The 16,612-nt window shown below is 44.4% G+C and overlaps 1 protein-coding gene across 1 annotated transcript in view; it reads left to right on the top strand.

Annotated features, from left to right (window-relative positions):
* The first annotated feature begins 439 nt into the window (after positions 1–439).
* The window catches only part of RAB43 (RAB43, member RAS oncogene family), a 37,087-nt gene continuing 20,914 nt past the window's right edge, over positions 440–16,612 (top strand). The window contains exons 1-2 of the mRNA XM_043984117.1: positions 440–518; positions 873–1,253. Of these exons, the coding sequence (XP_043840052.1) occupies positions 1,050–1,253 (204 nt within the window). The 5' untranslated portion in view covers positions 440–518; positions 873–1,049. The remainder of the gene's footprint in view (positions 519–872; positions 1,254–16,612) is intronic.

Here is a 16,612-nt window from a genome sequence, read left to right on the forward strand (position 1 = left end):
AGGGAGGGGGAGAGGCTCGCGTCAGCAAAGACCCAACCTAAGGGGCAGAGAACAGTGGGCGGAGCGCAGGGGCCAGAGTGAGGAAGGGCTGGGACTCTGGGGTGTGGGGGTGGGGATGATGCAGAAAGGTCCGCCTAATGCAGAGGACTACAGAGGAAGGTCGGAAGGGGGTGTGGGGTCGGGGGAAATAGGAAAGAGAACTGCAAGAAGTCGAGTTGGGGGGGGGTGTTGGGGGGGGTCTGGGCAGGACTGGGCTAGATAGCGCTAGGGACGGTACTACGCGGCCGGACGCAAGAAGAGAATGATGGAGGCGGGGCTAAGGGGCAGGGCCGGGAAGGGGGCGGGATGGAGGGAAGGTTCGGATTAGGGAGGGGATGAGAGGGTTATATGAGGGTGGGGCTGAGGGGTCCGGGACTCGACTGGGGTGGGGTATTGCCCAGTTTGGGGAGAGAGGGTCCCGCAGGGCTGGGGGATGGAAGGCGAGGAAAACTGATGCCGAGGAGTCCGACGGGGGAGAGGTGATGCTGTGCTTCGGGCTGCGCAAAGGGACCAGACTAGCGAGGCAAAGGAGCATTATGGGGGCGGGGCCAGAAGGGGGCCGGACTAGGATGGGGGCGGGGCTGAGGACTGGACTGAGGATGGGTCCGGAGGGGATGGGGGCAGGCGTTCAGCAGGGGTGGGGGAGGGGGCAGGGATGATGCCCGGGACCCTGACCGAGGAGCCGGCGATGCTGTGGGCCGAGCTGCGGAGAGGGCGGTGCTGAGGGGCCGGACTGGAGACGGGGCGGGCAGGAGGCGGTGCGCTCGGGGCCGGGCTGGACTTGGGGCCGAGCCTGGCTGCGAGGCGGCAGTTCCGTGGTGTCTGTTCCGCAGGTGCAGCGGCGGCAGCCTGAGCAGCGACGGCTCCACGTCGTTGGGAGGAGGAGCAGAAAGAGAGAAAGCGGCGGAAAGGACCGGCAGTGCGCTGTCTTTGCGCGGAGACCGTGGCCTTCTTTCTCTAATCTCCACCGCCCGTCTGCAGTGCCCTCCTGTCCCCGCGGGGCCGGGGCCATGTCGGGGCCGGGGCCGGGCCCGGGGGAGCCGGACGAGCAGTACGATTTCCTGTTCAAGCTGGTGTTGGTGGGGGATGCGAGCGTGGGCAAGACGTGCGTGGTGCAGCGCTTCAAGACGGGCAGCTTCTCGGAGCGCCAGGGCAGCACCATCGGTGTGGATTTCACCATGAAGACGCTGGAGATTCAGGGAAAGCGGGTCAAGGTGGGGCCGACCAGCTAGGTCGGGAGGGGAAGCCGGGACTCCTGTTTGCAGCTCCTGGCAGGGGTAGTGTGCCAGATTCCGGGGTAGCCCCTGGATCCTGGCCTCTGGGCATGGGGGAGCGAGTTTCCGATAGCTTTGTTTCTCCCCTACCCCCAATCCCCCAAAGCGAGCCTGGCCTTCAGGAAGGGGGGGAGGGTGTGTATGTGTGTTATCGCCTGGTGCCCTGGGGATCGGGGATGGAAAGAGGGGCAGGACTGTGCCTTCTCCCGGGAGGGACCTCTCTGTTGCCTTCTTACCTCCTGACCTAGGCCTTGACCAGCGGTCCCGATGCTGCTGGGTCCTCTCGTCCTAACCCTCTTCTCTCCAGAAGGGGTAGGCGCTGTAAAAAAGTTAGGATGGAGTTTTCGGTTTCTTTTAGAAGTGGTCACAACGAGAGATTTTCCAGTGTTCTTTGTTACAGCCAAGACTCTCCTAGAATGTTAAACTTTCAAATCCTGTTTGGCTCCACTCGGCCGCCCCCTCCTCCACCCTCTTGTCACAGCAAGCTTTCGCCTTGGGGTTCATTTAGAGTTTGGTCTCCATTCGTTGCTGACATGTCCTGTTTCTTCCTTGGTGTTCCCTGGACCACTGTTAGCTGACCGGATCTCAGAAACTGAGAGAAACTTACCCAGAATAAAATCCCCAGCCTTTCCCCCTCCCACCCCTTTCACTCCTTCCAAAAAGGAAGGGGGGGTGCTTTTCACAGGATGAGAGGGGTGAGCTGGAAATAAACTCGGTCACGAAATCTGCCTAGGGATAGAAACTTTCCTGCCAAGCTGTCCGCCCTGTCTGGGACCTAGACAGAAGCTTCTTTAGGCTATTAGGTGGTGGAAGTGGTTTAAGGAAGTCCACACCCTCCCCACCCTTAGAGGGCCCCCTGTAGTCCTCGAGAGATGGGTGGGCAGGTCTCTGAAAATACTGACCCTAGTGCTGCTGCTCAGGAATTTTACATAGATGGAAAACTCTGGAAATTACTGGAGGGTAGGAGTGAATTTTGGCAATATAGCCTAAGGGACAGGGCAGAGTGTGGAGAGGTGGAAAAGATACTTAGTACTTAGAACTCATCCTAACCCTGTTACTTATTAGTCGTGTGACCTTGAACCCTACACATCCCCCACCCCCGTAAAATGGAGGTTATTTTTTTCCTCCCAAGGGCTACTGTGAGAGGGAAAAAAACGCCTTCGTATAAATTCATATGTGACTATAGATTATGTGCTTCCCCACTGATACGCGTCCAGAAGAAGCAGATGGTCAAGTGCCCTCGAACAAAGTAAAATCAGAAAATTACCAAGATAACTCTGGCAGAAGTGGAAGCAATTTGTGCCTAGATTATCTACACAACTGCCTCCCAATAACATTTCACATCGACTTTCCAGTTTACAAAGCACACTTCCATCTATGTTCACATTTGGCTTTTGTGAGGGCAATGGGCCCATTCTCCCCATTTGATGGATTAAGAAACTGAGGGTCTGAAGGTGCTCTTGTATCTCCAGCACTTAGCACAGTCCCTGGCATAGGATAGGTGCTTCACAGTGTTTATTGATTACTTAATTAAACAATCCTTTATCTGAGTGGTCCATCTAAAACCAGAACCCAGCTTGCTTGGTTAATGTCTTAGTTCACTATTGACCTTGGTCAGAGTACTGAACTTGGTTTTTGTTTCTGAGAAAAAGGGAAGATATCTGCCTTCCTTTTTCCTTATAGAAACTTTGATAAAACATTTAAGTCAATAGTATTTTTGTGACCCTAGTGTTGAGAACACCAGTAGGAGTCACAAAGGAAGCAGAAGATGATGTTCTTGTTTCAAAGAATCCAGTCACCATGTTTTTCTAAATGGTGTGTTTAGTTAGGGGAGGGGAGGACAGCTATTAAAAACTGCTGAGTAACTTTAAGAAGTGATCCGTGACTTTCGCCTTGGAACAGGTGGCCCATCCAGGTGTTTTGGATGTGGGTGTGGGAGGGGGTGGTGCTCCGGAGTTGGTGGATATTTCTGTGCTCTGTGCCAGCTGGTGGAGAGGGGTTAGGGGGAGGAGGAGTGAGAGAAGAGTGTCAAGAATACAGGTATAAATAGTGGTGGTGGTTTCCAACCTCCCAGACTGTGCCTGCTCAGCAAGCATCTGTAGTGGCCTCCTGAGACTGTATTACCACATTTGTGGCTGGTTGGGATCTGGGCAGGTTGTGCCTGTTTACCAGTCAGTGATAACAGCCTGTACTTAAGAGGGGAGAGCTCTTGGTGTACTATGCCCCAGAGCACAAGTTTATGCAGGGTAGGTGGTTAGTCATTTCTCTTTCTCATGGTGAGCATGAAATGGTCTTTTGTCAACAGGTGCCTACCCGTTGACAGCCAAAGAAAGCCTAGATCATTTCGGGACATTGGGGGATTTTGATGTTCACTGAAATTTTTAATAACGCTGTGAAGAAAAATGTCACAGAAACTTCACGTTGAATATCTGTACAAAGAAACTTGCTTAGTAACTATCGGCATTGAAATTCATTTCAATTAACAAAGTCTCCATTAGGAGTCTTAATTTTATCTCATTCATTCTTCCTGTCCATCCTCCCCCATCAGACTCCTCCATTTACTCAACTAAAGTTGTTCCAAGTTTCTTTATATTCTTCATACTTAATCACATTAGGATAGTAATTGAAAGTCTTGTCTCTGACAATATAGTGGAGATATGACCCTGTCCAAGTCACTTGATGACTCAGTGTCCCAAACAAGTCTTAAGATCATTTCAAAACAAATGCTGGGGCAGCTAGGTGGCGCAGTGGATAAAGCACTGGCCCTGGATTCAGGAGTACCTGAGTTCAAATCCGGCCTCAGACACTTGACGCGTACTAGCTGTGTGACCCTGGGCAAGTCACTTAACCCCCATTGCCCCACAAAAAAAAAAAAACAACACAGATGCTGATGCTGACTTGGCATTGGCCGAGGGAGCTTCGTCACTAGAAGTTTCCTGTATCAATGAAAGCATAAGATTTTGTCACCCCTTAAAAATAAAGAAGTAAGAACGGAAGTGACCTTTGCCAGTCACCTCCACATTTTATACCTGAGGCCCAAAGATGTCTTAACCTGCTCAAAGCTACCTGGATTAACTGGAATGGAGAGTACGGTGGGAAGAACCTCAGATTGGTAATCTTCCCAATTCTACTATTTCTCATTGTGAAAATTTGTATAAACCAATTTCCCTGGACCCCACTTTTTAATCCAAACCATGAAGGAGTTGGGGCCTAGCTCTCTAGTATTCTGTAATGATAACTACAATCCTTAGCTCTTTTTTTTATGAGAAAGATTTTTTATGAGAAGGAACCAACTCACAAGAAAAACAAAGTCAGGGTTTAATGTAATTTATTTTTATTTTATTTTATTTTATTTTTTGTGGGGCAATGAGGATTAAGTGACTTGCTCAGGGTCACATAGCTAGTAAATGTCAAGTGTCTGAAGTCATATTTGGACTCATTTCCTCCTGAATCCAGGGCCGGTGCTTTATCCACTGTGCCACCTAGCTGCCCCCTTAATTTAAAATTTACAAAAAGAAAATACTTCTGGGATGTGTCCTTGGGCCAGCACCCACTCAGCATGATGTTCCATGCTTCCTTGACCATTTACAATAAGCATTTTTGTTGGGAGTCAGTGACCCTGAGACACAGCAAGTTCCAGGATCATGAACCAAAAATGGTTTTTAAAACCTAGACTAGAAATCATGAAAGCTGGATAAAAGCTCTACCTTGATGCGTAACTAACTTATAACCTTGGGCACATCAGATGACTTATTTGGACCTCACTTGGCCAAATATGTAAAATGGGGGTTGGACTGGATTACCTCTGAAGTCCTATCCAGGTTTCAAGTTTTATATTTCTAGTTATTTTCACTGCACTCCATTTAAAAAGATGGGAAAGTAGATTTTAAATAACTTAGAAGATTTTTCAGCCAGGGCTGAAGGGAAAGAGGGAGGGTGTTTCGGGCCAAATCCTGGGGACAGTGGCAGAATGAATAAAATAGCAGCTTCAAGTGCTGTTTAAATTATAGTAGGTCAGTCTCCAACCTACAGTAGGTAGAATTTTGGCCCCATAGATTGCTGTGAGAAAAGGAATCCAGAAACTGTTGATTTAGCAGAAAATGCTTTCCTAAGGCCTCATGGGCTAGGATGAATTGTGAGGTTACTATGACCTTCCTGCCTAGTGCATTGTGGGAGAATCGGGCCATCCCCCTGAAATCCAAACTGGGTCTGAATCCCCCTGGCTACTACTTGACCTCTTATCTGTAAGAGCACAGAGGTCTGTTGCATAAAATATTTTCTGAATGCACAGGAGGACATACATCTAAGGGAAGCACTTCATAGATCCATACCCCTAATTCTCTAACCTCAAGTTAAAGAATTAACTTGTTATTTTGGGGAAATTTTGTCAGAGCTCAGGCCTTTATGTTTAAGGGAATACCCATTCCAAAGCTCTCCCTATGCTTCACCTCTGCAGAAATGTTCAAGTTTTGACAGTTTTATTAACAAATGATAATAGATTCCTGGAGAACTGGGAAGGGGTGAGGTCAAAGGTCATTGGTAGTGGTTTGTTTTGGGGGGTTTTTTGGTGAGGCAATTGGGGTTAAGTGACTTGCCCAGGGTCACACAGCTAGTAAGTGTTAAGTATCTGAGGCTGAATTTGAACTCAGGTCCTCCTGAATCCAGGGCCGGTGCTCTATCCACTGCATCACCTAGCTGCCCCCCAAAGTAGGTTTTGTTTTTTTTTATTTTGTACCCTTCCCTTCCTAATACTGCCCTCCCATCTGTTTTGTTGTGGCACATTTCCATTTATTATGAAACTTTGATTGGGTTTTGACATGATTTGAATAAAATAAGTTAGAAAATATCTATACTGTTAGATAAGAGATTCTAGATTCTAGGTCAGTGTGGGCTGACCAACAAAAACCATTTAATTTCGGGTGCCTCCTCTCCAAAGTAAACCATGCTTTGGGGCACATCATCAAAGGGAAAACAAAACATTTGATATGCATGCCAAGCCATGCAGAAGTGATGGGCACTTCATGGTCTTACTATCATTAAGGTCTGCCTCACTTAATAAACAAGAATGACAAAATACTGTCTTATCTACCAGATGACAATGTTGGAAATATAGGCAATGACTTTGAGAAGAGTAAAAGAAATATATGGAAGTAAGGTCTTTTTTTAACCCTGAAGGGGGAGGGTGTGTGAATTCAAACCAGTCTCTTTCCTTAATGCGTATTGAATTTTTGCCCCCAATAACTCTGTTGTTTTCAATTCTCAATTCTCCCCTGTCTTCCCTCAACCCATTGAGAAGGCAAGAGGAGCAACCCCCTATATAGATAAGTGTGGTCTGCATATTCTTTTCAATGTGTCTTGTTTTGTTTTGGGGCTTTTTGGTCTACAATGCGCCAAGCACTGTGCTAAGTACTGAAAATAGAATGACAAAAATGAAAGAGCCCAGGACTCTCAAGGAATAATTCTCAGGCATAATGATTATTCCATTTTGGGAATAGTTAATGCAGTGATTTTTAAGGTGAGTACAGTATTAGAAAGCCTTTCTTTGTTAAACTTTGAAACCCTCCAGACACTTGACACTTACTAGCTGTGTGACCCTGGCAAGTCACTTAACCCCAATTGCATTACCAAAAAAAAAAAAAGCAATTTTTTTAAAAATGCAAAAAAAAAAGAAAGAAAACTTTGAAAACCTCACTGGAAGCAGCACAAAGTGCTTTTTTTCTCAGTAAGATATGTACTACAAGTGTAGACCCCCATTTTGTAGGCAAGTAAACTGAGGCTTAGATTTAAATTATTTGATGAAAGGATCAAATGACTAGTAAGTGACTAAATCTGGTGGGGTTGTTTTGGGATGTGTGTGTGTGTGTGTGTGTGTGTGTGTGTGTGTGTGTGTGTGTGTGTGTGTGTGAGAGAGAGAGAGAGAGAGAGAGGGGGGGGGGGGGGGGAGAGGTGGGAGAGAAGGGAGAGGGAAAGTCAGGCAATTGGGCTTAAGTGACTTTCCCAGGGTCACAAAAAAGCTAGACCACATTTGAACTCAGGTCTTCCTGACTCCAGGGTTGGTGTTGTATCCATTGTGCCACCTAGCTTTGTAAGTGGCTAAATCTGGCCTTGAATCTTGGACCTCCAAGTCATGCCTCTGACTAGCAAAAAAGTTGATAGGAGGGGACCCTTCATTTTTTGCTTTTTTACATTTTAAATTGTATGACTACACACACACACACATTTTCTTGTATAACCCCTATTTCAAATGCCTCTGTGTATCTCACAGTTCCTAATCATTATTGACTATGCTGTATGATCAAAAAACCACAAAGCCTGGAAGAAGGGACTAGGTCAAGCTGGTGAAAGGGGGGAGGGGTCCTGGATTGGAAAAGAGAAGACAGATTAGTATCTTAGTCATTTATTATCTGTTTGCACTTCTCGGGTCGCTGCCTCAGTTTCTTTGTTTGTGAATAGGGATAGTACTGCATTCACTGGTACTCAAGTTGTTCTGGGGAATGTGCTCTCGAGTCACTCCATAAATGACTCATTAGTAGGGAGTAATTTCTTGATAATGGGCTATAAATGAGACCTCAGGAATATTGGCCTACATTCTGTTGTCTATACAAGATATAGATATATCTCATGTGTCACTTCTGTTTTTGGCTTTGTGTCAATTCTTTTCAGTATCTCCAGTGGGTAAAGTAGGAAGCGATGTAGTATAATAATCTAGGTTTTGAGTCCTATCTCCTTACATATATGATCCTGGACAAAAATCATTTTACTTCTCTGTGATCCGTATGCAGTTCTCTTAAACTAACCTGACCTTGTAAAATAATTTGAAAGCTGCACTTCCAAAATAATTGGTTCCCTTTATAATCTAAGTATTTTCTTTTATGCATTTAAAAACATCCATCCCAGAAGGGGTCCATAAGCTTTCTCATATGGGCCCAAAGAGCTGATGACTCAAAAAGAAACATTATTTCAAAACCTGAATTATTTTGAAGAGAGCAGGTACCAATCTACCTGATGGTTTTCTCCCAAGTCCAGTGCAGTGTCTACAACTGACCACCCCCAAACCCCACCAGACCTTTGGTTTCATGGGTGTCCAATGGGAAAATTCTTCCTTCCACCATCAAGACTTTATACACAATTTAGACTTTGAGACTTGGGGGCTGCTGGGAAGTTGTGACTTGGTTTGAACCACAGTATATGTCATGAGGGTGGGATTTGAATCTAAGTATTAGACTTCCAGGTTATTTGGGAGGTGGTAATAATGGAAGTTAGAGATAATTATATAACATAGTCTCTATAAATAATAGCCTACTGTGTGTCAGGTGCTAGCATTTTTTTTTAACAAATATCTCATTTGATTCTGGTAACAACCCTGCAAAGTAAGGTGTTGCCATTGTCTCTTTGGGGGGGGCAGGGCAATGGGGGTTAAGTGACTTGCCCAGGTTCATACAGCTATTAAGTGTCAAGTGTCTGAGGCCGAATTTGAACTCAGGTCCTCCTGAATCCAGGGCTTATGCTTTATCTACTATGCCACCTAGTTGCCCCCATTGTCTCTATTTTTACAGTTAGGGAAACTAAGGCAAACAAATTAAGTGACTTGCTTGGTCACACAGCTACTAAGTTAATGAAGCCAGATTTGAAATCCTGATCCCAAGTTTAGGATTGAGGTTCAGGTCCACTGCCACCAGCTACTACCAGTCACTGACTTTTTTAGAGCCCCAGACAACTTTCAGATGACTTATAAGATGAAGTACCAGGGGAGTGGTTTCCACCCCCAAAGTTGCCTATTATTAAGTTTCAATCATGTCTGGTTCTTTGTGACCCTATTTGGGGTTTTCTTGGCAAAGATACTGGAGTGGTTTGCCATTTCCTTCTCCATCTCATTTTACAGAGGAGGAAACTGAAGCAAACAGGGTTAAGTGACTTTCCCAGGGTCACACAGCTAGTTCCGCTTGGCAGATGAAATTCATAGTTGGGGGGGGGCATTTCATTAGTACCTTGGAGTTTATGACCCTTATTATGCCAGATTAATGCTATTATTATCATTAGCCTCACAGCAGGAACTTTTTAAGTCCTTCAAAGCCTGTCTGAGACCAGGATCACAGAAAATGGACAAATTTGAAGTGGACTCTGAAAGATGAGTTCCATCAACCCATTGAACAAATGAGGAAATTCAGGGCCCCAAAGAATCCTAGCACTTGATTCCACATCTCACATTGGTTCCACAAACCACCCTTCTCTGACTCCAGAATCCACTGAGGAAATGAGCAGGCTGAAGTAGATTCATGCCTTGTTATAACTCCCGAGAGCCAAGAGCTACCAGCAGTTTTTAAAGAGATCCTGCTGGGCCTTTGGATTGAACAGATAAGAAATGTTTCTTGTTCGTGGTGCTGTGTGCAAACATAATATGCCTGAATTCTTAAGCAGTTTTGTTTTATCGAGAAGATTGAATAGTTGCCAGCTGGGTGACCCTGAATAAGTCAGCTGTACATGCCTTGGGCAACTCCCTACCACAGGCAAGATTGCTTGGTGGTTAGAGCACTGGACCTGGAGTCAGGCAAACCTGAGTGCAGATCCTGCTTCAGACACTTAGATACGTGTGTTTCTGAGTAAGTAGCTTAACCGTTCAGCCTCAGTTTCCTTAGGTATAAAATAGGCTAATAATACCTCTTTCCGAAGAGTTGTTTCCGTTGCGTCCGATTCTTTGTGACCCCATTTGGGGTTTTCTTAGCAGAGATACTGAAGTGTTTAGCCATTTCCTTCTCCGGTTCATGTTACAGATTAGGAAACTGAGGCAAACAAGGTTAAGTGACTTGTCCAGGATCACACAGCTACTAAGCATCTGAGGCCAGATTTAAACTCAGGAAGATGAATCTTTCTGATTCCAGGCCTGGTATTCTAGCTACCTAGCTGCCCAACAAATGGTAGAGGCCTCTTATTAGATGTGCCACAAGAGTCTGAGGCTAGATTTGAACTTAGAAAGTTTTGATTTTACATCCAGTATGACCATTGCTCTACCTAGCTGCCCTCCCAGAGTTGTTGGTATCATATGAGATAACACTTGTGCCAAGTTGTTACTATCTTTATATAGACAAAGGTTTGCAATACAATCCATGCTGTAATTATCCTCATTTTAGAAATAAGAAATTTGAAGCTGAGACGGTAGTGACTGGTCATAGTACTAGTAATGATCTGAAGGGGGATTTGAACTTCAGATCTTTGTCTTCCAAGTTTAATGGTACCTCCTGCCTCTTAAAATTTTACATGATTTTTAAATCCAATGACTTATAAATTATGCATCACTCTCTTGTGCAAAAAACCAAAAACACAAAACTCCACCAAAGAACCATTCCAGATCAAGAGAATTGGCACAAGTTCAAAGCAGTGAAACAGGTGATGTTTAAATATTTAAATTTTGTTTATACAAAATTTGGACTTAATGCAATCTCATCTATGAAATAGGATTTTTCAAAAGATGAGAGTGGTTTTTTAAACAAATGAAAGTTAATATTTTATGTTTTATACAGTGAGAGGCAGGGGGGAGATGCAGTGCTTAGAGCACTGGAGTTGAGAATAGCTAGATATGTCATCGTGGGTAAGTTAGGTAACTTTTTAATGCCCCAGACAGCCCTCAGAACTTGAAAGGGCAAGTACCAGGGTAGAGGTTTTTGCCCCTAACGTTCTCTACACTGATGAAATTTCCTGGCTCAGGAAAACAAACATTTTATTAGCAAGGGGTTGGTGAAGTTCATAGGGCAATGAATAACCCTATTTTTGCAGGTTTAAAAACTTGATTATTGAAGGCTAAAGCCCAAGGTCACAGTCAACACAGCAAGGCAAATACCAAACCCAAGTGACTGTCCCTTGATGAGATCCCATGTTGTCTCCTGGGGCGGGGGGAGGGAAATCTATTCAAGAGGGGCTGCCATTGGGTGGATTCCCAGCATTGAGTTATGAGTAAGCAAAGATGATCTACATATCCTCTGGATGGGCAGGAGATGGGTAAGGGCTCCACAACATTAAGAATTTTAAAATTCATTTTTGGCAAACTCAGGTCTGGGAAATCTTTTGAGTAAGGGTGTTTTGGGTTTTGTTTTGTTTTTTTGTTTTTGAAGTAGCCTCAGAACATTTAGAATTAAGTCTGACCAATGGGGTTGGTGAAGTTTATCCCTCGTTGAAAACAAATTTGGTGATGTTTATAGTTGAAAAGTATGTGTGATTCTTGCATCTCTGCATCACCTGGCCTCTAGCTCAGAGAAGAGATGTATTTTGAGCAGCATTTGGACAACATTGTTTGAATAAGTTTAGCTCCCCAAGTTGATTTTCAGGTGATTTCCAGAGACCTCCCAAGGCAGAAACACTTCTTTGAATGTATGTGTTGTATTCTTAACAGAAAGGATCTGGGGGCAGCTATGTGGCACAGTGGATAAAGTGCAGGCCCTGGAGTCAGGAGGACCCAAGTTCAAATCTGGCCTCAGACACTTGACACTTACTAGCTGTGTGACACTGGGCAAGTCATTTAACCCTCATTGTCCCCCCCCCCCAAAAAAAAACCCAAACCAGTAAGGATCTGTCATTTTTGTTACTATGTATACATCACTTTCCAACACAGATCACAAGCCTGTCTGTGATACTGGCCATGTAACTGGGCAAGCCTCCTAATCTTGCTGATATGAAGTTGGGGGGAGGGTCTTAGGAAAGGGGGGTACTAGATGGCCTCTAAAACCTGATTCCAGCTCTAAATCTGATCTGCTGAGCCTTACATCTTAACAGATGGTCTTTGAGGGTTGTGGCCAAAAAATTCATCAACTTAGAGTCCTCTTAGTAATCCTCTCAACTTGGCTGGACAGGTCTGAGGCTAGCTGGCATGGTGGTGTCTGTCCCTGGGTCCTAAATTGAAGTCTGAGGCATGATGGGACGTGTTTTGCTGACATCACTAGAGAATTGAGTTCTTCTGTTTTCTGTTGGAGGTCAGGTTTCTAAACTTAGAATGAAGAATGCATTTGGATTTGGTTGTGTGACCATGGGCAACTCACTTCATCTCTATAGGCTTCCATTTACTCCTGCAAAATGGGGGAATTGGACTAAATGATCTCTGTGGCCTCACCTGGTGCTTTTTTTTTTTGTTTTGTTTTGTTTTTGGTGAGGCAATTGGGGTAAAGTGACTTGCCCAGGGTCACACAGCTAGTAAGTGTTAAGTGTCTGAGGTCGGATTTGAATTCAGGTCCTCCTGACTCCAGGGCTGGTGCTGGGGCTTTATCCACTGTACCATCTAGCTGCCCCCCACCTGGTGCTTTTTAATGGGCTAAACAAACTCAAAACTGGGGCCAGTTTGAGGACAAATATTGGCCATTTTTGTTAAAAATAACCTTTTAGAACCCTGTGTAGCTTTCAACATGACTAGTCTGTATTAGGTGAATTGACTCAAGTCCTCCCCCTACAACCCAGAATTCCCAAAGGCTTTGTTCAGTTGTTTTCAGTTCTGTCCAACTCTTCCATGATCCCATTTGGGGTTTTCTTGGCAAAGATACTAGAGTGGTTTGCCATCTCCTCCAGTTTATTTTCCAGATGAGGAAAGTGAGGCAAACAGGGTTAAGTAATTTGCCCAGAATCACAAAGCTAGTAAGTGTCAGAGGCTGGATTTGAACTCAGAGTCTTCCTGACTCTCTAAACACTGCACTCTATCTACTGCACCATCCATAATGTGGCATTAAGAATAATAGTTGGGGGCAGCTAGGTGGCGCAGTGGATAAAGCACCAGCCCTGGATTCAGGAGTACCTGAGTTCAAATCTGGCCTCAGACACTTGACACTTACTAGCTGTGTGACCCTGGGCAAGTCACTTAACCCCCATTGCCCTGCCAAAAAAAAAAAAAAGTGAATTCACTGCTGAAGTTCTGGTTCTTTCTACATGTAAAATGAAAGTTGAACTAGAAATCCTGGGCCCCTAAGAAGTGTATGTAAGACCCTGTAGTAAAAGGTGAGACACAGATGAGTCATATGTAATCTCTGTCATAACAGGGTTTATGAAAAACTATTATCTCATTTGAGCCTCACAACATTCCTGGGAAGTAGATGATATTCCCATTTTACTTATTAGAAAAAAGAGGCAGAGATTGTGACTTGCCCTAGGTCACCCAGCTGAGGATAGATTAAAACTTAGATCTTGCTGACTACAGGCCCCGGGCTCTTATCCACTGAGCCACCTAAGTGCCATATATTCAAAATGTGAATTTATATATATGTGTGTATCTTTTTATGGAAGATACATCTTGTTGAATTGCTTGAATCACTTATCTAGACCAGGGCTTAAACTTTTTCCATTCTCGATCCCTTTTCACCCAAGAAATTTTTATGCAACCCTGGGTATATAGATATATAAAATAGGTATACATAACCTTTTACTGTTTTGAAATTTTCCACAACCCCCACATTCAGTTATTCGACCCCTTGTGCAACCTACAGTTTAAGAAGCTAGGGTTTAGACTATTGTAATAACTGGTTGATCTTGGAAGTCTCTCTCTAGTCCATCTCCTACTTAGCTGCCAGGTTCTAAGGCACTATTGGTAAGATCATGTCTCCCTTGCATAAAAAGTTTTCAGTGGCTCCCTATTGCTTATATTTGTTTGTTTGAAGTGACTTGCCCAGGGTCACACAGCTAGTAAGTGTCAGGTGTCTGAGGCCAGATTTTATCTCAGGTCTTCCTGAATTCAGGGGCCGGGCTTTATCCACTGTGCCACCTAGCTGCCCCCTCCCTATTGCTTATAAGGCTAAAATACAGATTCCTTGCATTTAAGGGACTCCAGCTCTCACCTACCTTTCCCACCTTATTTCATACTCTCCCCACTCCCAATCTCTGCATTTGAAAAAATTAGGATACTAGCTCTTCCCCAAACTCAGTAATCCCATCTCCCACCTCCTTGTGTTTGCACAAGGCATTCATCATGCCTGGAATGCACTCCCTTATCTTTGCTTCTCAGGCTCTCTGTATCTCTTCAAGGCTCCCTCTCTAAAGCTTTCCCTGATTTCTCCTTTGTGTATTATACTGGTGTACTTATTATGGTCACTTCCCCCCCCCCCCCAGAATATAAACTTTAGGGATTTTGTTTTGTCTTCTGACGCCTGTGCCTAGCACAGTGCCTCAAATATCAAAGGTGCTTAATTAAAACTAATGGTTGTCTAATGTAATTGGCCAAATGGGATGATGCTAAGGAAGATATAAAAGTAAATACGATCATCTGCCCTCCAGGACAGAGGTCCTCTACTCTAACACCTCTTTTTATATAAGGAAATTGAAGTTTGGGTAAATAATTTGCGGGGCAGCTAGGTGGCGCAGTGGATGGAGCGCCGGCCCTGGATTCAGGAGTACATGAGTTCAGGTCCGGCCTCAGACACTTAACACTTACTGGCTGTGTGACCCTGGGCAAGTCACTTAACCCCAATTGCCTCACTAAAAAAATAAATAAATAAAAAAAAATAATTTGCCAGAGTCACAGAGGTATTAAGTGTGAGGGTTACTTTTGGAACTTAAGTCCTGATATTCTCCTCTCCCCCCCCCCCCCCCCCCCCCCCCCCCCCCCCCCCCCGCAATGAGGGTTAAGTGACTTGCCCAAGGTCACACAGCTAGTGAGTGTCAAGTGTCTGAAGCTGGATTTGATCTCAGGTCTTCCTGAATCCAGGGCGGTGCTTTATCCACTGCGCTTCCTAGCTGCCCCCATAAGTCCTGATTTCAGAGTCAGCGCCTTTTCTCCTATATAAATTGTCTCCTTTTGTGGGACTAGTAATAAGATCTAGCATTTATGGAGGGATTTAAGGTTTGTAAGGCACTTTATAAATATCTTATTTTGGTCCTCATAACAACCCAGGGAAGTAGGTACTATTATCCCCATTTTACAGATGAGGACCATATCCATATATATCCATCAATCATTGGAAACCCAATATAATTGTTGAATTTCCAAGCTTGTCATGATAGCATAGTCATTTTGATGCTTTAGGACCCTGACTTGTTATTGAGAGGAGTATGCCTGCAATTAAGCCATGAAATCCCTTGGTGGATAAAAATGGAATAAAAAGTAGGATTTTTTAGGAGAATCAGGTTTTCCAGGTTGAAATCAGTCAATCAATAATGAGCTAAGAACAGGGAATAGAAAAGTAAAAAATGAACCATCCTTGCTTTCAGTAGACTTTCTAGTCTACCCCCTTTATGTGACTGCTAGAGGAAATGAGGTCCAAGGAGAGGAAATTAATAAAGTGATCTGCTGTAGGTCATATAGGAAGCCGGCCACTAGGAAGGGAGGACTCAAACAAGACCAGTTGACACCAATGGGACTCCAATCCTGGACTTCTGAATACAAATCCAGTCTCTCCCATCCGGCCATGTTGTCCTAGAGAATGACCCTTTTACCTTGACTCATGCTATCCTAAGAAAGCATTCCCTAAGAATGAATGTATAGGGAGCAGCTAGGTGGCGCAATGGAAAGAGCACTGGCCCTTGATTCAGGAGGACCTGAGTTCAAATTCAGCCTCAGACACTTGACACTTGCTAGTTATGTGACCCTGGGCAAGTCACTTAACCCCCATTGCCCTGCAAAAAAAAAAAAAAAGAATGAATGTATAGAGAAATAAGAGGGCAAGAAAATAAAATTTAAAAAGATCCACAACCTGGGGAAGCAGTTCTTTCCACTCACCACCTAATTCTTTGGTCTGTGGTGGTTGGAAGTCCATCCCTGGAGAAGTGAAATTGGACAGTCAGACTTCCACAAAAGGGTTGTGGGTAGACTCAGGTCACAAATGACACTCCCAATTCTGATTCATCTTGTCCTAGGAGGTGATGAAAAATAGCAATTTCTATTTGGGTCAGTGTGACCAGTTTTCATAAGGGTTGTCCTGGGAACAGAGTCTTCTGAGTTTCTCTGCTAGTTTGGAGAAGCAAGGAAATTTCCACTGTCCCTTTTTACTGGAGAGAAAAATGGTTCAACCCAAGCCTCTTGTTTAGATGAAAGGGGGGGGGGGGAATGGTGCTTAGCCAAAGTGCTATAATAGACCTGGTGATGTCCTGTTAACCTAATAAGCAAGGATAATTTTATACAGAAATAAATAAGAATTTTACTCAGTGGGGACATTATGAAATCCCTAGAAAGTACTTCCTTGGCCTGGCTGCTCTTTTCTCCCTGTTCTAGGGTTTATTATTTTTTTTTTAATAGGAAGTTACTATCCTCTCAGCAGTTCTAGGATGAGAGAGATGCCAAAACACCAATTAACACCTAGTCATCTGCACCTATGTGATACCACATATGAGAAAAAAAA

Source organism: Dromiciops gliroides, chromosome 1 (assembly GCF_019393635.1).
Source record: "Dromiciops gliroides isolate mDroGli1 chromosome 1, mDroGli1.pri, whole genome shotgun sequence".
Classification (NCBI taxonomy): Eukaryota; Metazoa; Chordata; class Mammalia; order Microbiotheria; family Microbiotheriidae; genus Dromiciops; species Dromiciops gliroides.